Below are 22,563 nucleotides of genomic sequence, written 5' to 3' on the forward strand. Positions count from 1 at the left end.
AACTCTCTCGCTCATTGGCCTGACAACGGTGCCAAACAGAGCTGAGATGAGTATGAGTCTATTTTTGGCAACTCCTGACGGAATCCATGCACACTGTGTATTCTGCATTACCCGAATCCTTGGGCACACTCAGAACTCCAGAGCAAACAGGCGTCTGCAAATGTTACAGCTGCCAGGGTTGGCCGGGTGCTCTAGAGGGTGACTCTCACAAGACCGCGGGGCAAAGGGGAGGAATGATCTGAGCTGCATGCTGGTTGGGGGGCCAGGCTGACTTGCCTGTGTGCTTACCTTCACCCTGTCCATGCAGGCCTCCATCTTCAGCTGCTCCACGGCCCTCCTGGCCTGCGAGATGCTCATGGTGCTGTTACTGGACATGCCTTCTTTCATTCCGCTGCCCCTGAAACAACCCAAGTTCAGGGGCTGGAAGAGCTGCTTTTCCAAAAGTAAGACAGAGACCACCCCCCAGCTCCCACCCCCTCCCCATTCCTGCAGCATCTCTGTCCAGGCTGGGGAGCAGCGGGAGCCGACCTTCCTGGGGTAAGAAAGGACACTTCATCAGAGCGATGGGAGCAGGGTGTTGGGCTTTTGCTTGTAAGACTTCCCAGCGCTGGCGAGAGGGAGCAGAAGGTGACAGGGGGTCCCAGAGTTACTTTCCTGCCCCCGCGACCATAATGAGACCTTGGCATCTGTACCGTGCTTTGTTCACAATAAATCATTTTCATACACCCTGGTTTACTCATTCTTCTAGCAGCCCTTAAAACTGCAAACTTTACAAAATACACTGAGTTTTGTTTTGTACGTAAAGAAAGTGAAAACCACAGAGCAGCTAAGCCAAGGGCCAAAGGTTCTGCAGCCAAATTTCGTGGACCCAGAACCCAAACTCAACGTTTCGAAGCCCAGTTAGAGGGTCTTTCTACTGTCTGTGGAAAATATGGCGCCCCCTAGCCATCTGTAGTGTGAAATGCAAGTTTGCCCCAAATGGGCTTGCTGGGTTATTAATCTGAATTTGCTGTCATTCCATCACACACACACACACACACACACACACACACACACACACACACACACACACACACACACACACACACCCCTATAGCAAGCATGGATTTGTTTTTCTAGAAGGCGGAAGAAATTCTCCCTGATGCTGACTGTCCCACAAGAAAGCACGCGCCGTCGACTACAGTTACCCCATCTAATGAGAAGGTGCCTGGAGGGAGCCCACCACTTCACTTCAGCCCGAGAGCCGGGGGTGGGTCACATGGTGACAGTGGTTTTCACCAGTGCACAGGGAGGTGTGGGAGGCTTGGCCAGGCCTGCGGAGGGCAGGCCACTCCCTGGGCTTTCTGACAAACACACTAACTCTCTGGCCCGGATGAGGAGTGATGGCAACTTCATTTGTCCACAGGCAATGTTTGAAAAAAATAAAACTTTCTCTTTTCTTCCCTAAAAGGGTGTTGGAAGAAATTGCAATTTATTGAAAATCTGGATCCAATATGTATTTTTTTAATTGAAGTATAGTTGACTTACAATGTTGTTAGTTTCTGGTGTACAGCATAGTGATTCAGTTATATGCATATATACATATATATATATATATTCCTTTTCATATTCTTTTTCATCATAGGCTGTTACAAGGTATTGAATGAATATAGTTCCCTGTGCTGTACAGTAGGACCTTGTTGCTTATCTGTTTTATATACAGTAGTGTGTATCTGCTAATCTCAAACGCCCAATTTATTCCCCCCACCTTACCCCCTTGGTAACCATAAATTTGTTTTCTATGTCCGTGAGTTGTTTCTATTTTGCAAATATGTTCATTTGTGTCATTTTTTAAGATTCCACATATAAGTGATATCATATGATATTTGTCTTTGTTTGACTTGCTTCACTTAGTATGATCATCTGCAGGTCCATCCATGTTGCTACAAATGGCTTTATTTTATTCTTTTTATGGCTGAGTAGTATTCCATTGTGCATATATACCACAGCTTCTTTATCCAGTCATCTGTGGATGGACATTCAGGTCACTTCCCTGTCTTGGCTGTTGTAAATAGTGCTGCTGTGAACATGGGGGTGCTTGTATCTTTTTATTTATTTTTATTTTCATTTTTTAACATTTTTTATTGATTTATAATCATTTTACAATGTTGTGTCAAATTCCAGTGTTCAGCACAATTTTTCAGTCATTCATGGACATATACACACTCATTGTCACATTTTTTTCTCTGTGAGTTATCATAACATTTTGTGTGTATTTCCCTGTGCTATACAGTGTAATCTTGTTTATCTATTCTACAAATTTTGAAATCCCAGTCTATCCCTTCCCACCCTCCACCCTCCTGGCAACCACAAGTCTGTATTCTCTGTCTATGAGTCTATTTCTGTCCTGTATTTATGCTTTGTTTTTGTTTGTTTGTTTTTGTTTTTGTTTTTTAGATTCCACATATGAGTGATCTCATATTGTATTTTTCTTTCTCTTTCTGGCTTACTTCACTTAGAATGACATTCTCCAGGAGCATCCATGTTGCTGCAAATGGCATTATGTTGTCAGTTTTTATGGCTGAATAGTATTCCATTGTATAAATATACCACATCTTCTTTATCCAGTCATCTGTTGATGGACATTTAGGCTGTTTCTATATTTTGGCTATTGTAAATAGTGCTGCTATGAACATTGGGGTGCAGGTGTCATCCTGAAGTAGATTTCCTTCTGGATACAAGCCCAGGAGTGGGATTCCTGGGTCATATGGTAAGTCTATTCCTAGTCTTTTGAGGAATCTCCACACTGTTTTCCACAGTGGCTGCACCAAACTGCATTCCCACCAGCAGTGTAGGAGGGTTCCCCTTTCTCCACAGCCTCTCCAGCATTTGTCATTTGTGGATTTTTGAATGACAGCCATTCTGACTGGTGTGAGGTGATACCTCATTGTATCTTTTTAAATTAGAGTTTCCTCTGGTATCTGCCCAGGGGTGGGACTCCTGCTGCTACTACGTAATTAACATACCAAAACATTCATCATTTTAAAGCAGACATTTCAGTGCTTTGGGTACATGCATAAGGTTGTGCAGCTGCCACGATTAACTGCAGAATTTTCCATCCGTCCCAGAAAGGTGACACTCCTAACGTGCTTCCCGTCTGTGGATCTGCCTATTCTGGACACTTCACGTCAAGCGATACACACGGTGTTCTCTTTCGTGTCTGGCTGCTGTCACTCGGCAGAAACTTTTCAAGGTTCAGCACCAAGTACCAGTGCTTCATTCCCTCTCATGGGTGAATCATGTTCCACTGTACTGGGAGCTATATCGAATTTTATTTACAAGATTCTGCGTTTCCAGCAAGCTCCCAGTTGCTGCTGGTCCGCCGGCCAGCAAGGCTCCGAATCACCGGAAGTCACTATCAGAAAGGAGCTCAGGGGTCCAGGTCCAACCTTCTCATTTTTAAAATTCTCATGGAGGTGAAATAACTTAATTTTGCAGAGTTCGTTAGTGGAAGCAGAAGGAAACACTTTCCTGATCTCTGCCACCCTCCTCGGCCCAGTGGGACCTTCGGGGCCGGAAGAGGGATCCCCCACACCCTCGGTCCGTCCCTCTCCCAGGACAGACTCACCCCTCGGGTGATCCTAACCCAGCCTAACTTAGGCCTGAGACGGCAGGGAGGGGCCACCCTCACCCCGCCCGGTAGGCAAGGTAACCCAGGAAGGTACTGGTACTGGAGAAGGAGATGGCTTTTGTTGAACGGAGCTAAAGGCAACCGAATCTTTTAAAGATATGACCCCACGGGAAGGTACCTGAGGGTCCCCCTTTCCCACCTGGCCAGGCACCTCTTAGATCCCGGATGAGTAACATCTCTGCCCTTTCGAGACCATCCAGACACCACACCTCCACGTGGGCTGACGCATGTCTCTCTCCAAGTGCACGTGTGCGTGGACACCCACCTCAACCCAAGAGGGAAGTGGGAGTTGGGGGCAGTGGGGATGGAATGAGATGGCGGACCACGCACTTGGCCCTTGGCTTTTAGAAGATGAGACAGAAGGGAAAACGTGCCAACTACTCAGGGGACAGGCCCTGTCACTGCCGTGGCCAGATGTCTTTCTCCTGGGCACACGGGGTCCACTCACATGGATGGCTTTCCTGGGGGGTTCTGATGGGCTGCACGCTGTGGTGTATACCTCGCTCAGCCCAGAGTCAGGGGCAGGGCAGTCTCCAGTGTTCTGATCTGCCGTGACTTGGGAAACAGTGCTTAGAATTTCTGGATGTGTGGATGTTACTGTGCCTTTTCAGCCACCCTCCCTGCACGACTTGTCTCCACAAGCCCCTGGTAAGGGCTGGCTGGGGGAATGCCCAAGAGACAGCCCACTGGGCCTGAAGGGACCAGGCAGCTTAGGCTGCAGGGGGCAGGTGGGCGGGCGCACTGGTTGGCCCCCTCCCCACTCTGTCACAGCCCGCTGCTGAGCCAGGGTGCCTCCCTGAGGAACGCCTCTTTTCCTGGGGCGGTGCACACAACCTGATTTCCCAGCCAAGGCCAGCAATGCATGGAGGTGGCTTGGTTCTCCACCCACTGCTCCCCCAAGACGGGGCACATCCACTCCCCTGGGGGGACAATGAGAGGAGGGGTGCCTTGTAAGACAGGCTACATGGGGGATGGTGACCACTGCAGGAAGGAAGTGCTGGGGGGAAGATCTGGCCACACATCAGGGACCCCGATGGCCCAGCCTCTCCCCAGCCCCCCCACGTGCTGAGGGCAGAGCACCTGCTCCCCAGGGAGAACCCGCCCTTGCACAGCACACCTCACTTCCTCACCTGTGAGAGGCAGCGCGGTCACAGGTCCGGGCAGGGGACAGTCTGGGGACGGCAGCTGGCAGCTGTCAGATGAGAGGCTGACTCGGGGCTCCTGCTTTGAGGCTCACCTGGAAGCACAACCAGAGAGGGGTCACCAGGTGCGGCAGACGCCAGGTGTCCTCCAGACCGCCTGGCTCCCTCGGTGCCCCGTCCCGGCGCCCAGCAGCTGTCTCTGCAAGCCCGGCTCGCCCATCATCACAGGGGACACAGAGAACCAAAGGCAGAAAGAGCAGAGGGGAACACCTGGAGGCCACAGGCCACCCCCACCCTGCACGCTGCCCTCCCCCTCCCCCTTTCTGTCCCTCCTCCAGCCAGACCTCTGCCAGCCAGAAACAGTTTAGATGACTTTTTTCCTTATTATGAAAAGGTATGTCCTTTGAAGAAAAACGTGAAGCTAGAGAACGTTGCAACAAAGAAAATGAAGACGGATTATAACGCATTTTCGCTGAGAGAACTACGGTTAACACGCTGCCGCCCGTGACTCTTACACACAGCAGGAAAAACCCACTCCGACCACAGGGCGTTTAGACGAGACGATCGGATTGAGGGCTTTAAAGCAGGGGGTTCTTCACAGAGACAAGCAGCCCTGCCACCTCCCTCCTCCAGAAAGGCCGGCTCGGGGACAGTGGGCTCCCTCCCGGGTCCCCAGCGTCCTGCCCTACAGCAGCCAACCCCTGGGATCCCAGGGGACCTGGAGCAAAGACAAAGGCCACACAGGAATGGGGCGATGCTGCGGCTCCACGTGGGGCGTGGGCTGAGGTCGCGCTCAGCACCTTTCCCCGCCCCGCTGCACGCACCTGCCCTTTCCCGCGGGCGCGTTTCTCCCCGTCTGGGTCATCTGTTGCACCTGGACGCCCCCCTCGCCCCCAGAGCCGTGAGGCTTCTGCATAGTTTTACCCTTGTCTCCTCCCCTGTTTTTACCCTCTGCTATTAGCAAGCCCTTCGGGGTCTGTTCACCTGTTTCTTTGCACTTAGTGAACACTGCTCTCAAAACCACTTGTTCTCTGTTTTCAAGCCACTCGTTTTCCAAATGGCACAGGACCTTGACGGCTGGTCGGCCCCAGTTGTGGGGCCCATGGGGTTCCTGACCTGAGACGCCGCCGAGGAGGCAGACAGGTTCTCCATCGTGAGCGTGCCCCGCCCCCACCAACTTCCAAAGGGAGGAGGGAAGGAGCCTAGAAGTGAGCGTGGGCTCACCTAGAGGATGGGGACGTAAACTGATGACTTGAAGGGGCAGTAGAAGTCCCGGTCCTGGAAGGGCTGGGGGGCTGGGGGGGTATTCGGGCCAGGTAGCGCCTGGGCCCAGACCAGCATGGCGGGCGGGCTAGGGGTGAGGGGACGGAGGACGGAGATCCCACACTCATCTGTGATGTTCTCCTTTGCTTTTTAGTTTGCCTTTTCAGATTTGAAGGAAAAAGACTCCAGTGCCAACAGAACCAGTAAATTATTCTTTGCGGAGCCAGAGGCACAAAACTGCTGGGACTGTGCCTGAGGCTTCATCAAGTGAAACCTGGCAGAGTGGAGAAGTGACAGACGAGCTGTTGAGTCCCCGGACACCAAACCACTGTGTAGTTTCTATGGAGAGCGCAGTCTCTTTGGTGGGGAGAAGGTAATTACGTTTATATATTTACTTACTTAACGGAAGGACTGGGGATTGAACCCAAGAACTCGTGCATGCTGAGCACACGCTCCACCACTGAACAGTACCCCTCCCGGCAAATGAGGCTGTTGGCCATTGCGTTTCGCAAATTGTGGAGCCTGCTCTCAGGGAAACATCTGTCTACAGAGACAATGATACACATACGGCTCGTTCTGCAAGTTATCTCAACTGCATACACCGTACGTCACACGCTATGCAGTCAAAGACGTCAGCACAAATTTAGTGGGTCATGTGCTTGATGGAAGAGAATGAGTTCATGCACCCCTCCCAGCGAGACCCCTTTTCACCCCATCCGCAGTTATTTGACCATCCCGCAGGGCTGGGGGCATCCTCCAGCGTCAAGCAGACCAGTGGCTGCCGTGCGTCTAGATGCGCTGCCTCCCCCGCGGAGGGCTTATTCCCTCTGCTGTGGACTTCGGTGCCACGGCTCTCTGCGCCCTGCTGGGGGACAGCGGTGTACACACAGAGCGAGCTGTCCAGTTAGGACGCGGTGGGTCCACCCTCTGGGACCGGTTATAGGCAATACTGTTTCTAAAGACCCCAGCTGCTGGCCACTGCGTTTTATCTTACCACTTCCTCTTTTTTTTTTAAAAAAATACAACACTTACATCAAAATGCCTGAATTAAAAAAAAATTGTTGAGATGAAATTCACATATTGACCATTTTATCTATTTTATATATAGTAGCATGTATGTGTTAATCCCAGACTCCTAATTTATCCCTCCCCCCGCCCCTTAGGTAACCACAGTTTGTTTTCTATGTCTGTGAGTCTCTTTCTGCTTTGTAAATAAGTTCACTTGTATCATTTTCCCCCCCAGATTCCACATAGAAATGGTATCATATGGTATTTGTCTTTTTCTGTCTGACTTGACTTCACTTAATATGATAATCTCTAGACCAATCACTTTGCTGTACACCTGAAACTAACACATTGCAAATAAATCTTCAATAAACAAATTAACCACTTTAAAGTGAACGATCAGTGGCATTCAGTCCACTCATGTTGTGCAAACACCACCTCGACCTTGTTCCAACACACTTCAATCACTCTGAAATGAAAGTGAGCCGCTAAGCAGGTCTCTACCCCCGCCCCGAAGCCTGGCAACCATCCATCTGCTCTGTCCCTTTGGGTCTGCCTATCTGGACATTTCATCTAAATGGAATCATACACCGTGCGATCTTTTGCGTTCAGATCTTTCCCTGAGCACAAGGCTTTCAGGGTTCAGCCACACTGTAGCACGTATCAGCGCTTCATTCGTTTCTATGGCTGAATAATATTCCATCATAAGGACATATTACTTTTTCTTTTTTTATCCATTTGGCTTTTGCTGAACACCTGGGGTGCACCTACCTTTTGGCTGCTGTGCGTGGTGCGGCTCTGAACACGCACACCTGTATGTGAGTGCCTGTTCTGAGCCACTTTACGTTCGCACCAGCCGTGTTCAGGGGTTCCAGCTCTTCCGCATCCTCACCAACATTTGCTCCTTTTCTGTTTCTTTGGCGGGGTGGGGGGGCAGTAGTCATCTTGGGGGTGTGAAGTGGGACCGCACTGTGGTTTTCATCTGCATTTGCCTGATGGCTAATGACGCTGAGCATCTTCTCACGGGCTTGTTGGCATCACTGAAAAAGCCTGTCTTAACATCAGACAAATGTACGTTTTGTGACAACCTCGAGTTTACGGAAAGATTGTAAGTACAGGACAAATAAGTTCTTTCCTGAGCCACTTGCGTGTGAGTTGCCAACCCGATTCCCCGATGCCCCCGAATACTGTGTATTTCCTGCAAACAAGGGCCTCCTCTTACATGGACCACAATTCAACCATCAAAGTCAGGAGGTTCACCCTGGAACGTTACTACCGTTTAATCTTCAGACTCCATTCAAGTTACCAATAACGTTCTTTAGAAACACGTGTAGTTCTCATGTCTTAGAACGTCCCTCAGTCTGGCCTTGCTTCAGGCTCCCTCGGGAAGTCAGGCGTTGGTCCTGGGCATGGACGTCAGGGAACACGTACCGCACTGTTCCCACGCCTTGTCGGGGGCACCGACCGCCAGCTTGTCCCACGGCTGCTGTTTATTTTTGTCTCTTGACCAGCACGGCGTCTGCCAGGTTCTCCCACTCTGTAGTTGCACTTTTTCTAATGGTGAGAAGACACTCGGGCACTAGGTTTGTTCCTCAGACTCCCCACGGCTCCACGCGCTGGCCGGCATCAGCAGGGACCCGCGGTTTGCTGTCTGGCAGGAGGCTGTCACGCCTTACCGCCAGCGTCTGTCTTCATTCACAAGCTGCCTCAGGCGTCGCCAGTCGGGGCCCCTTCAGGTTGGTTCCTGTGTCTTCCTTGAGTGTCCTCCTCATTCTTTGATCCCTTCTGACAACACTCCTGTTGAAATTCCTGCCCAGCTGTCCCTCTCCCCTTCCCCCGCGTGTCTCCGTGAGAGTCCAGGAGCCCGGCAGGAGGTCAGAAGCCAAGGCCGTCACCCACAGGGCAGAGATTCTCACACAAGGAGCGCCCGCCCGCGCAGGCGGTGCAGGGAGACCACGTCCATCCCTCACTTAGTCCAGAAAGAGTCCCTGAAGGGTGCGGGCTGATCCCGATGGCACATCAGACAAATGCTGCGGAGCTAGCAGCTTAAGAGGGGAGGGGCCGCGACGAAGCACCCCGGCCTGGGGGCGTAAACAGCAGACGTCTCCTTCCTCGCAGTCCTGAAGCCCAGATGCCCGAGACCAAACTGCAGGCAGGGCTGGTTTCTTCTCAGGGTTCTCTCTTTGGCCGGCAGACGCTGCCTCCTCGCTCTGCCCTCAAATGGTGTCCCCTCTGCACATCGGTGTCCTCACCTCCTCTCTTTATAAGGACGCCAGTCCTGCTGGGTTAGGGCCCACCGACACGAGTCCAGTAATTACCTCTTTAAAGGCCCTATTTCCAAATACGGTCAAATCCTGTGACATTCTGAATTCAGTGGGCGACGCAATGCAGTTTGTAGCACTCCATCCCCTGGACCCCCAAATTCCTGTCCTTCTTACGTGAAAAATAAATTCACCCCATTCCAACAGCCCCAAAGTCTTAATCTATCCCAGCATCCATCCCAACTCCAAAATCTCATCTAAGTACCGTCTAAATCAAGTGTGGGTAAGACTCGAGGCATGATTCACCCTCTCCAGCTGTGAACCTGTGAGACCAGGCAAGTCACCTGCTTCCAAAAAAACAGTGGCGAGGCAGGCACGGGGTAGACATCCCCATGCCAAAGGGAGACTCAGAAGGAAAGGGGTCACGGGGCCCAGGCCAAGCCCTCTGAGAGGCAGTGTGGTACTCAGATGGTGCCAGAGCCCGTTTTGACATGGCATTCCTTCAACAGAAAAGCTACTTTTACAAAGTGGGAAGCGACTGACAGAAAAAGACAGCCACTTTCCACGAAATTCTTCATTGAGGAAAGGATAAACATCGTCACACGTCAGCTCCCAGCGACATTCAAGAAAAATGGATTTTCTATAAGCGTTCGTAGGGCAAACCATTAATTTTCACATTCCTGGAGAATTAATCTTTTTTTTAGCAAAAATACGATGATTTTTGTTAAAAAAAAAAGTATCAGGGTTTTACTTTACATTGTGTGCACATGCACATGAGTATCTGTGTCAATTATTTCCCAAATTCTTTGCTTCCTATGAGATTTTTAAGAGTAAGACATATCAAGTAAGATTTCTCTGCTGTCTTTGGCTCCATCGCTGTTTCCTCTTGCCTTTGACAATCTGTTACTTGTCTTGGCCAGGGGTGCTATTTAGAAACCGGCTCCTGAACACGGTAAGAGGAGGGCTTTCCGTGAGCTGAAGCTCTTGGAAAAATCTGTAGCACACGGCTTTCTTGAGCCTGGGGAAGAACTGACCTTGAAAGGAGCTTCCAAGGGGAGTTTGGACAGGTGTGTAATGATACGAACCCACCATTGCAGCATCATACACAATAGTTTCTCTGCCCTAAAAATCTTCTGAGGCTTTGTCCGAACCCATAGAGTGTACAACCCCAAGAATAAACCCAAATGTAAACTGTGGACTTTGGGTGGTGATGATGTGTAAACAGACATTCATCGATTGTAACAACTGTGTCTCATTTCTTCAGGATTCTGAACATACATGGGGGTAGGGGTACATGAGAACTCTCTCCACCTTGTGCTCAGTTTTGCTGTGAACCTAAAACTGCTCTAAGAAGTAGTCTGTTAAAAAAAAAATCAGTTCTTTGCCTAATTCCTAGCAACCATTTATCTTTTTTTTTTATATATAAATTGAAGTATATTCAGTTTACAATGTTGTGTCAATTTCTGGTGCACAGCATCATGCTTCAGTCATACATATATACATATATTCCTTTTCATATTCTTTTTCATTATGGGCTACTACAAGATATTGAATATAGTTCCCTGTGCTATACAGTATGAACTTGTTGTTTATTTATTTTATATATAGTAGCATCTGCAAATCCTGAACTCCCATTTTATCCCTTCCTACCCCATTTCCCCCATGGTAACCATAAGTTTGTTTTCTACATCTGTGAGTCTGTTTCTATTTTATAAATAAGTTCATTTGTGTCTTTTTTTTTTTAGATTCCACATATGAGTGATATCATATGGTATTTTTCTTTCTCTGTCTGACTTACTTCACCTAGAACGACCATCTCTAGGTCCATCCATGTTGCTGCAAATGGCATTATTTTATTCTTTTATATGGCTGAGTAGTATTCCATTGTATAAATATACAACTTCTTTATCCAGACATCTGTCAATGGACAATTAGGTTGCTTCTCTGTCTTGGCTGTTGTAAATAGTGCTGCTATGAACATCGGGGTGCATGCATCTTTTCAAATTATAGTCTTCTCCAGATACATGCCCCGGAGTGGGACTGATGGATAATATGGTAGCTCTTAGTTTCTTGAGGAATCTCAATACTGTTCTCCACAGTGGCTGCAAACTACATTCCCCCAGCAGTGTAGGAGGATTCCCTTTTCTCCACATCCTCTCCAGCATTTATCATTTGTGGACTTTTTAAGGATGGCCATTCTAACGCAACCACTTACCTTTTAATCTATTTCTAGCTGTGCCTTTTTCAGAATGCCATGTAGCTGGAATCATGCAGTATATGACCTTTCAGATCGGCTGCTTTCACTTACTACTGTGCACTGAAGATTCCTCCATGTCTTTTCACGGCTTGGTAGCTAATTTCTTTTCAGTGCTGAATAATATACCATTTTACGGATGTACCACAGTTTATCCCTTCACCTACTGAAGGACATCTTGGTTGCTTCCAAGTTCTAGAGGTTATGAGTAAAGCTGCTCCAAATATCTGCGTGCAGGTTGTGTGGATACATGTATTCAGCTTCTCTGGGTAAACACCAAGGAGCACAACTGCTAGGTTGTGTGAAAAGAGTATGTTTAGTTTGGTTAGGAACTGCCGCACTGTCTTCCAAAGTGTCCGCTCCATTTTGCGTTCCCACCACCAACAATGAGACTTCCTGTCGCTCCACATCCTCACCAGCATTTGGTGTTTTCAGTGTTTTGGATTTTGGCCATTTTAATTGGTGTGTAGTGATTAGCTCCTTGTTTTGATTTACATTTCCCTGATGACACACTATGTGGAGCACCTTTTCACATGCTTATTTAAAAGATACCTTGTATCTTTCTTTTGGTGAGGTGCCTGTGCAGAACTCTTGCCCATTTTTAATAGGGTTGGTTTGTTTTCTTATTGTTGAATTTTTAAGAGTTCTTTATAGATTTTGGATACCAGCCCTTTATTAGATACATTTTGCAAATATTTTCTCCCAGTCTGTGGCTTGTCTTCTCGTTTTTTGGACCTTCCCACCCTTTTCAAAGCTTGGGGGCAGGGCCTGGACTAGAAGAGACAGGTGAGGCACCTGGAGTTCAGAAATTAAGGAGGCACTACCATGTCAGGACTGTGCAAATGTGACACCACATTTGCACAACCCTGGGATCCAGCGTCCCCTTAAATTTTCAAGGCAAGCCTTCCATGTGTTAACACCCTCAGGGAGGAAAGCTAGCCCACCTGGAGAGAGTGAAGTTGCCCCCAGGACCAGGGTGAGGTCTGTGTGATGGCCCCCTGGCCCCCCTGCATGGGGGTGGGTATAGCTCAGAGCCACTTAGGAAGCGTGGCCTGTGGACTCGAGGGGCACATTGTCTGGGGGAGGAACTCTGAAACGCGGCTGGAGCTGGGTACCCACCGCTCTGTCCACTGGAAGCCTCCACTGACCAGCCCTCCTGGGGGCACAGATGCTCACGCTCCCAGGAGGCGGCGCTGTGGGCTCCTAGGGGCTTCTGACTTAAGGCTGTTTACACACCCGATGTAATTTACTTTTCCTAATTCTTCTAAGAACGGCGATGTATGGATTAATTCTTGCCTAGCCAAAAGAAAGCGCTTTACTGACAAGAAAACATCATTCTGTGTATATGTTACAGAAGAACTGAAAATAAACCCTGAGATGGCACAGAAAAGCGGCCGCAGGCAGTGGGCCAGCGGCCGCGTTGCCGGCCGCAGGGGCGGGGCTGAGCCGATATCCTTTCACCTTTGTGTGAACACTGGCTGCCGAACAAGCTTGCAGAGCCTCGTTAGAGAATCTCCCTTCATGGGAAGTCGTCAGAAAGCTCCTGGTGCCTGTTCCGGAGAGGGCGCTTAAACATCAGAAAAAAGAGTGTTTTCCAGGCGGGAAGGGGAGACGAGGGGTCTGCCCACTCTAATCCTTCTGTTTTTGATTTTTCGTACGACTCTTAGCACGTTGCCAGTTTCTGCGTTTCAGTCTTCCCCTTTGTGACCGTCTGTCATCTTCTTGCCCCCAAGAGATGAGAATCAAGTAAATGCTTTGAACAGGTGGTAACAAAACTGATAGAATATTAGAGATTGTCTAATTACATTGTTTTGAGATTAGTTAACAACTTAATGGCTTGATCCTGAGGAAAAACACAGCAATGAATTGGGATTTGCAGCTCTACACTACTATATATAAAATAGATAAACAACTGGGTCCTACTGCACAGCCCAGGGAACTATATTCAATATCTTGTAATAACCTATAGTGGAAAAAGAAGATGAAAAAGAATATATATATAAACACATAACTGAATCACTACACTGTACACCAGAAACTAACACAGCATTGTCAATCAACTATACTTCAATAATTTAAAAAAACAGTAATGCAGTTTTCATTCTACAGAAGAATTTATAAGACCAAATGACTATGCAAATCAGGTGTCTTTAAAAGAGGAAGGAAGATGCCATTTGATATCACTTATATGTGGAATCTGAAAAAAAAAGGGACACAAATGAACTACCTATTGTTTATAACATAGATGACTGACCTCTTGAACATGTGCCAGCACATCTGACTGTCCTTTATGATTGGATTATCGCATTCTGTTAATTCTTATTTTGTGATTGGCTTTATTCATTTGATAACTATGTAAGTTTAAAAAGCTAAAGGTAAAAACTCTTCTTAGAAACAGTGATTGGTACATATATGTAAACTAAAAATATGTGCAGTGTATTGTATATATGTATTTACATGCAAAATATTGTGTATGTGCAGTCAAATTGTAACAGTTCTACCTAATAAAACTGAAAAATGAAAAAAAAAAAAGAGGAAGGAAGAGTTGACCCACCACCCACACTGCTGACCCTTCGTCCGTGCAGTACTGCACCCCCTCTAAGGTGGTTATTCGAACTTTGCAGATGGAATGAATTGTGTTGCTCAAGCGAACTATGTGTGGAGAGACTATGTTAGCAGCAGTGGAAAAAAAAAAGGACACATTAAACAAGCCTGAAAATAATCTGGACATTTTCCAAGAAAGAGGATGCAACATCTGACATGGGTTTTTCTGCAACGTGTCCACAGCCGGCTGAGGATCCCAGCACGGTAGCTGCTGGTGGCGAACTGTCCCTATGTAGTAGAGGTGGCAGTGGCGATCGGCAGGGCTGGGACTGGAAGCAAGCAAATTCTGCCTCTTCCTGGCAGCCAAAGAAGCCACGACCACAGGATCTGTTTAGCTGATCCTCCCTGTGCCAGCTCCCCTCTGCGAAGCCCCCGGGAAAAAACACTCCTCCTGCGCCGTATGGCTGGGAAATCTCTGAGCCACCTCTGAGCAGGACAGTCTGCCAGGGAGGCTGGCTCTGGCCAGTCCTCCTTTTAACCAGAAGTCGACTAGCTATTGTGAAGAGGCACCTGAGAGGGGAAGAGTCTCACCAAGACAAGGCTATAAAGGGCAAGAAAAATGTCCACGTGGTCCAGGTCGCATATAAGGATGCAAGGACCGTATACAAATCTGAGAAGCAGATAAAATGAAGCTCCCACCTAGGGTGGGAGGAGGCCCAGAACCAGAGACGGCTGAGGGTGGGTGCTATGCGATGGCACAGTTAGTCCCACGGTCACTAACCAGTCCCCTGCTCTGCCGGGGAGGGTGAGGGATCAACAGTCAGTCTCACCCTCCCCTGGGAAGTCTCCCCTCAACGCCCTGTGGGAGGAAATAAGGCTGCATAGTCTCCTTGCGTAGCAACGCGGAGAAAGTCAGCAGCAAGTACATTCACGGTACATTCAGAAAATTCACTCACTTGACATTGTGAATGAACCACAGAGTACTAGCAATGGAGGGGATTTTGCAGACCATGGTTCCAATGGTTTTAAAGCATAAAGGTCCCTTCTAAAATAATGACAACGTGGTGGGGAAGGATGCAGCTCAGTGGTAGAGCGCATGCTTACAATGCACGAGGTCCTGGGTTCAATCCCCAGCACCTCCATTAAAAATAAACAATAAATAAATAAACCTAATTACCTCTCCCCAAACAGAAAAATAAAAGTTTTTAAAAAATACAGCTTCCCTTAGGGCCGTGCTTTCAATATCTATTGACTCAGAAGATACAAAGTGATCTAAAGAACTCAGTAAGACACTTAAACTCGCTTTATCTTACTGATCCCAGAGATGTCCACGTGCATTTGCAAGTGAGCGGTACACGACAGCAGGGCGTCCTGGATTCAGTCCACACAGGGCTCCTGGTGCAGACCGGGATCTGGAGCCCTCGACAGCAGGGCGTCCTGGATTCAGTCCACACAGGGCTCCTGGTGCAGACCAGGATCTGGAGCCCTCTGGTGCTAATTCTGGGTCCCACCCTGAGGAAGTCGAAGGCTGGAGCAGGGAGGTAACTCAACTTCCTTTAACCAGCCTATTAACGGCTGAGAATCTGGCACCACTATCCAGCCCAGATAAGAGCCAGGGACCTTTTCTTCCACCTCCATCTAGGGGACTGTTTCTTTTTTTTGGTGCAGGGAGGTAACGAGGTTTATTTATTTTTAGTAGAGGTGCTGGGGATTGAACCCAGGACCTCGTGCAAGCATGCACTCTACCACTGAGCTGAACCTCCCACCCCCCGGGCATATTACTTCTGTACTTGGGAAGGAAACATGACCTGGAATCTGGTACCTGATTTCCTTGTGTGGATGTTCTGCGTCATTTTTTTCCCCTTCAGGGGCAAATAATGCAACAGAGGAAGTGTGGAATCCCCGAGTCTCCACCTGGCTCTGCTGTGCGTCTCGGCCACATTCAACTTCTTCAAGCCTTAGTCTCCTCATTTCAGAACAAGGATGAACATGCCCGCCCCCGAGCATTTCTGAAAAGATCAAGCTGATGGGAGGACGAGGGTGCTTTCAGGCAGCTACAAAATGCTAATCAAATGTTAGCTATTGCTGCTCTGAAAACCTAAGCACAGCCTGTGAAAGACTTGGAATATCAATTAAGCAGACATCTCTGGAAGTGTGGGTTCAGGTAATGCTTATTGTGTTTAATATTAAAAAAACAACCATAACACTGCCTCAAAATTCCTCTGACCACCTATTTCAGTCAAAGAGTAAGGGATGGGGGATGCTTTATATTAGAGAGAGAAAGAGTTAGAATGAATAAAGGATTTATAAGATAGGAACAGATGTTTGAAGACAGGAGATTTCAAAATGCATAAGGATGCTGTGCTTAACCGGAGTATCTACTTAACCACCCGGCTGGGGAAGTGTTTAAAAACCATCTGATAGTGGAGACCAGGTAGAGGTTTGTATCGGCAAACAGCTCAGTGTGCACCTGGCCTCAGGGGGTGCAGGGACCAAGGAGCTGACCTCTGCCCTCAGCGGGTGCCCGCAGTCTGGCACAGCCTTGAGTGGAACCCCAAAAAGGAGCAGCAGCAAGTGGGGCGCGGGGAGCCACCCTCTCCAGTCGGCCCAGGAGGGCCTCTGGGATCCGGGCTCCTGCCAGCTCAGCTGCGCATGCTCCCCGTCTCCGTCCCACTGATAGCCTCCTGCAGCCCTGATGCTTCCTAGCCCACGTCAGACAGGAGAGAATGAGTGTGGGCAAGGCGCGGCAGGGCCTGGGGCCGGACGGTTGCCTTCTGAATCCTGGACAGATGACTTGCTCTACAATTTTGGGTGAGTTACTTGACCTCTTGGCTGCAGGATGGGAGGAGCATAGGAGGAGCATAGTTGTATTTGTTCCCTGTTGCTGCTGCAATGGATTACCACCAACTACGGCTTAAAGCAACGCCAGTGTATAATGTTATAGTGCTGGAGTTTGTTGCAATTGTGAATTATGCCCTATTCCCCCCCCCCCGCCCCCAACAGAGGCACTGGGGATTGAACCCGGGACCTTGTGCACACCAAGCAACATGCTCTTCCTCTGAGCCACACCCCCACCCCGACAGCGCTGGAGTTTGGAAGTCCATGGCATCATTAGAGCTGCTGGTGGATGCTCTGGGGAGACCGTTTTCTGGCCTCTTCCAGCTTCCAGAGGTGCCTCCGCTCCTTCCTCGAGGCCCTCTTCCACCTTCAGTCTGTCCGACCCTCCTGCCCTCCTCTTATAAAGACCCCAGTGATTACCTGGGGCCCCTCAAACAATCCATGAGAATCCCCCCACCTAAGGTTCTTAATCCCACCTGCAAAGTCTCGTCTGCCTTCAAAGTAACAGATTCACACACTCCAGCTCTGAGGGTGTGGCCGTGGGGGAGCGCTGTTTTTCCTACCACGACAGTTATCACAGAGTAAATACTTAGAGTCGAGTATGCAGCAAGCAGTCAACAAACGTCAGCTGCTGTTATTAGCATTACTATTTCTTGCTCAACCAGAAACTCTCCGCCTGGCAAGCTTCCACTTGTCATTGGCTCTGCCCCATTCCTTTCACTTGGCCAAATTCTGAGAGCCTTCTGGAAGCCTTCCTGACCTCGGCTGGGTTTGTGTTCAGGGGGCACCTGTGCTCGGGTCCGAGTGGTGTTATAGTCATTTGTCTCCCTCACTAGATAGCAGATTCCTCAGGTGCTGGATGCCTTCTCATCTCTGCGTCCCGACCCCTGGCACCTGGCGCTCGGCAGCCTTCACACGTCTCAGCAACCAGGGGTCCCTCCCGACTCCCCAGCAAACAAGGGCGTGACCTGCGGGGGGGCCAGGGTCATGGGGTGCTTGCTCCCTGCAGGAGGGGAGCAGAGACAGGGATGTCTGTGTTCTGGGGTCACCGTGCTCTGCGAGGAGGTGATTCTTCAGGGCAAGTAGCTTGTTTCCCCATCCAGGAGGCTCTCTCGTGAAACGCAGGGGAGACACAGGCACAGGGGCATTCTGGAAAGGAGGCCTGGGCTCCCGCAGGTGTGTCGGCCGGGAGTCCTGTCTCTCAGCTCCAGGTGGATGGGGGAGGCCAGCCTGGGAAATGGCCCTGATGCTGGGCAGGTTCGGGTTACCAGTTGCGAAGAAGAAGGACCCGTGGACATCATCTGGGTCAGTGGTTTGTAGCCCTCACAACACAGATTCCCAGGCTGTAGCCCAGACCTGCCAAACCAGACTGTCCACGGCTGAGGCAAGAAGCCCTGTTTCTGAAAACTACCCAAAGCGATTCTGTTACGGAATCGCGTTTGGGAACCACTCACGGATGGACCCCGAATTTTACAGACAGATTGCGCTACAAATACATGGTTCCCAAAACAGGTGTGTAAAAATGGAAGGAACAGCTCATCACTAATCAAACTGACTGCCAGCCGGCCAGGCCACGCATCAAGACGGTACATCAGGACAGGGCTGCAGCTCAGTGCTAGAGCGCATGCTTAGCGTGCACGAGGTCCTGGGTGCAATCCCCAGTCCTTCCATTAAAAAGAAAACTTAAATAAGTAAATGAATGTATAAAACCTAATTACTGCCCCCCAAATAAAATCAAACCCGTAACAGCCTTGCCCTGGCACTCCCTAGCTCCCCTTCCTTGTTTTTTCTCCCAAGCACTGATTGCATTTTAAATGCTTATCTGTTACTTTGCTTATTCAGATGATTTTTGGTTTCCTGACAGTACTCTGGGTCTGACATCTCTCCTAAACCATAAACTCTGCGTGGGCTGGACTGTTTGGTTTCCCCTCCACGGCCCGCCGTTTCCATTGCTGTATTCCCAGCGCTCAGAAAGTACGGCCAGGAAAGCCTAGTAGAGCAGAGTGAGGGGCTGTGCAGGAAAGGGGGCAAACCCCATCCCGGGGGGGGCGGTCGCACAGCTAGGAGCAGAGGTCCAAGGAGAGAAGGCTAGGCAGGAAGGACCCGAAGGAGGCTGAGCTGGCCGGGCTGGGCCAACCGTGGGCGGCCTAGGTGAGTTGCTATGGTTACTGAGAAGCAGGGCCAGGGCCCAGCCTTCCAGCCTCGGCCACCAGACCTTGGGGGGTGGGTGGAGGGGGACCAGGAGGTTGGGGAAAAACAACAGAAACTCACCCTTGGCTGGAGACCCGCTCTCACCGAAGGCTGATGAACTGTAATCCCTGACATCAGCGTGGCATCAAATCCAGAACACCGGGGGGACGAAATAATCACAAACAAGGAGTGGGGCTGCCACCGCTTGAACACAGACAGAGTGAGTCACCAGGGAGGCGGGTGGTGGCGGGTCTGTGGCGGCTTCGCACAGACAGGAGGTGGGGGTGGGGTCCCTTTTAAGGGACTTTCAAACATGAAAACTTGCATTTGAAAGAGTACACACTTAACAGAATCATTTTGGTTTTGCCCCAAACTTTGCATCTGTTCTGCAGAGCCTCCTGACTTTGTTTTCCTGGCCACCCCCTGGTGGGGAGGCCGTCTCCCCACCACCTGGCTGCACCTGGGTGCCAGCGACTCGGTCTCTGTCTCCAGCCAGACTTCGGCTCACCTGGACAGCACCTCCTCACCTGGCCTGTCCCCCTCTTTCTCTCCACTCGTCCACTCGCTCCTCCTCTTTCATTCACTAAATCAGGTCATGATGTCCTCTCCATTCAGGCCCAAACTGGAAACCGTGGAATCCCCCATACCAGCCTCTCCCCTCCCGTCCACTTCTGGTCAGACAGCAACGCAAGCACCTGAGCATCCCAGAGAGACGGCAGGGAGCCTTCCCAGCTCTCCCTGCCCTCGGTCTCCTGCATGCCCCACATGGCAGCCACAGTCAGAGGACCAAGGCTGGGACCTGCTAAATCCTGCATCCGATTAACACCTGCCTGGGATCGTTGTTCCTCACAGAACAGACTCTTCCATGTCACTCACGAGTCTTCATAGCCTGCCTACCATCTGTCTTTTCCACTCTCCCCACAGCACCTTCATAACTCTGAGCCTTTGCACAGGCTGATCCTTCTGCCTGGAAAGCCCTTTCTTGCTTGTCCGGATTGATAAATGTGACCCAGCTTTCCAGGGCCCACTTAAGACAGGAGCGTGGTGGGCAGGCCCTGTCTGCATCTCACTGCTCTCCAGGAGAACGGATGCTCCCAGGATCACTGTAAAAGTGGCTCTCAGAGCATTAGCCCAGAGGCGAGCTGTTTCCACACACACATTCCCTCTTGATTATGAGTTCTCTGAAGGGCATGACTATATCTCGTCTTTAAATCGCTAGCAAGACGTCTGGTGCAAGGACTATCGGTGCTTGTCCCACGTCCAGTAAATGAGCGTCTTAAAAACGTATGGTTGGCGTGCAGTCTTTCAGAAACGCATCTATTACTTTCAGCAAAATACAGGCATTGAAAAAGGCCTCCCAGAGAGCCCAGTGGTTGGGATGAACATGGCTTGCAGCAGGAATGCACAGGAAAACCAGGGAAAGGGTGTCAACCCCGGGAAGGCTGGGAGGGGTGGCAGGTTTCGGCGAGGACAAAATCCCATGACAAAGAGAATGGGCCTGGGTCCAGGCCAGTGATCAAATTACTCCAGATACTGGTTACTAAACAAATCCTAGCACAAGGGGAGGGTCTGGAGAGAAAGTGGGGAGTTCAGAGGAATCGGACCCATTACAGGGCACAGTGAGCCCAGGAACGTGGGGGCTGGTCCCCCTCCCCAAGCAGGACACACAGTGCTTTGTCCAACGTCCACTTAACAGTTCTGGGCGGCAGCTGTGGGCACACTCGCTGCGCCGTGGACAGACAGCAAGCACAGACAGTTCGGTGTGAACCAGCCAGAGGAGGACACAGTTCTGCCAGATCAACCAAGGGGAGGAGAATGGTGCTCAAACACCAAACTCCAGCCAAAGATGATGAGGTGAAGCCACTCAGAGGTGAGGACGGGGGTGGGGTCACCTGGGTAGCAGAGGAGGTCTACCTGGGTACCCAAAGATTTAGGTAAGCAGAAGACTCCAGTGACCCTGTCCCTGGTGGATAAAATTCAGCAGAAGAAGAGAGTCTGTGATGCTGACGAAAAGCAATTCAAGCATCTACGCCTCCCTAGTTTCAGAAAGAACCGGATAGCTGGCATCACTTCACTGTCAGCTTCCCTTAGCCATTTCCCCCGAGGGTCTACGCTTTGGAAATCTCCACTCAGCCTCCATCATCATACTTCCTGGACAAACAGCCCTTAAAATTTCAAGAGCCAGACTATGTCTTTACATCCCTGTAACGTCTGCCTCCACCTATATATGCCATGAAACACACACTTACACACTTAAGTAATCTGCCTCCTTAACCAAGCCGCGACCCTACCTCGTCCGTGTGGCCCCACAGGTGTCATGGGGTAAATAACTATCTACAGACCAATGGTGCCCCTGGGTTGTAAGTGAAGTCAACTGGAGCACAGAAAAAAAAAAACAAATCCAGAATTTTCCGAAGACTGATGAGCAGAAACTAAAAGCAAATCAGAATTACTCATGCTGGTGTAGCATGCCACTGGCTTTGGGCTCCAGACCGTGCTGAGGAAAGGTTCTGCTGGAAATTCTGAAGGGGACCAGAACACACCACCCCAAAATATGCCACCTTGGCACAAGGATTATTTTGAGCTGAAGGCAATTAAAAAACAACAGACACAGGAGGAACTCTCTGGTCTCTCCCTTTCTACCTAAATTCCTCTTTGTGAAGGTGTTTCCCTTCCCATCACCCATACCAGGAGGAAAGTAACCAGTGCCACTTGAGGAAGTCGACACCAAGATGGACTCCAACAGATAAATCTTACTAAAATAACCTTTATCTGCCATTAATTTTCACCACATTTTTACCTTTCCACAATTTACTGCCCCTAGAAGCTCAAACCCCTTTTTTCTTTGTCTTGTCACTTTCTCGCAATGCATCTCCCTTTGTTAAAATGGTATTAAGACTTCTTTGGATTTCCTCTTCTTTCCTGTGAAGCTCCTACCTATGCACATGCCTAATAAGCCTTTCTCCATTTATTGGGAAATCTTTTCTCCTGTTAATCTCTCCTGTCATCAGTTTAATTCACATGCCCCAGACACTGAATCTAAGAGGGTAGAGGAAAAGATTTTTTTTCCCCCTCCTACAGCTTCCGTAAAGGGTATGCATAGCAGGTACTCCAAAGCAACAGGACAGGACAGATGCCTCCCCAAATTAGGCTGGAAAAACACTTCAGAGGAGGACACAATTCTTGGATATGCCTGGCCCCTCATACAGATAAGGAAAGATGGGACAGAGGAGGACACTGTGACAGTAGGTCCTACAGATAAAACCGGGGTTCCTCCAGCAGCAGAGGTCCTGGTAGCACCTACTGTCTGCCATCCTTGTCTTTGCATCTCTGACAGAGTCCAGAACCCGGGCTACAGAGTCCGAGGGGCCATCACCGAGAATAACCTACTTGTAA

The 22,563-nt window shown here is 49.6% G+C and overlaps 1 protein-coding gene, 1 long non-coding RNA gene and 1 other non-coding gene across 5 annotated transcripts in view; 2 read left to right on the forward strand and 1 right to left on the reverse strand.

The window, feature by feature from the left end:
- GNG4 (G protein subunit gamma 4) overlaps window positions 1-22,563 on the reverse strand; it is a 45,865-nt gene that overhangs the window by 19,033 nt on the left and 4,269 nt on the right. For 2 of the 3 annotated variants that reach the window (XM_072971014.1, XM_072971015.1), the window contains exons 2-3: window positions 4,801-4,907; window positions 289-397 (exon numbers count right to left, since the gene is read on the reverse strand). In XM_072971014.1, the coding sequence (XP_072827115.1) occupies window positions 289-387 (99 nt within the window). In that variant the 5' untranslated portion in view covers window positions 388-397; window positions 4,801-4,907. Of the gene's footprint in view, window positions 1-288; window positions 398-4,800; window positions 4,908-19,248; window positions 19,273-22,563 lie in introns of those variants that run through there. The other variant, XM_072971016.1, reaches the window with a different exon arrangement.
- On the forward strand, window positions 15,208-15,281 carry TRNAC-ACA (transfer RNA cysteine (anticodon ACA)). The gene has a single exon. It is a non-coding gene; the product is annotated as a tRNA-Cys (tRNA).
- On the forward strand, window positions 19,222-20,454 carry LOC140699252 (uncharacterized). Its single transcript, XR_012077285.1, has 2 exons — window positions 19,222-19,387; window positions 19,560-20,454. It is a non-coding gene; the product is annotated as an uncharacterized lncRNA (long non-coding RNA).

Source organism: Vicugna pacos, chromosome 11 (assembly GCF_048564905.1).
Source record: "Vicugna pacos chromosome 11, VicPac4, whole genome shotgun sequence".
In the NCBI taxonomy this organism is placed as follows: domain Eukaryota; kingdom Metazoa; phylum Chordata; class Mammalia; order Artiodactyla; family Camelidae; genus Vicugna; species Vicugna pacos.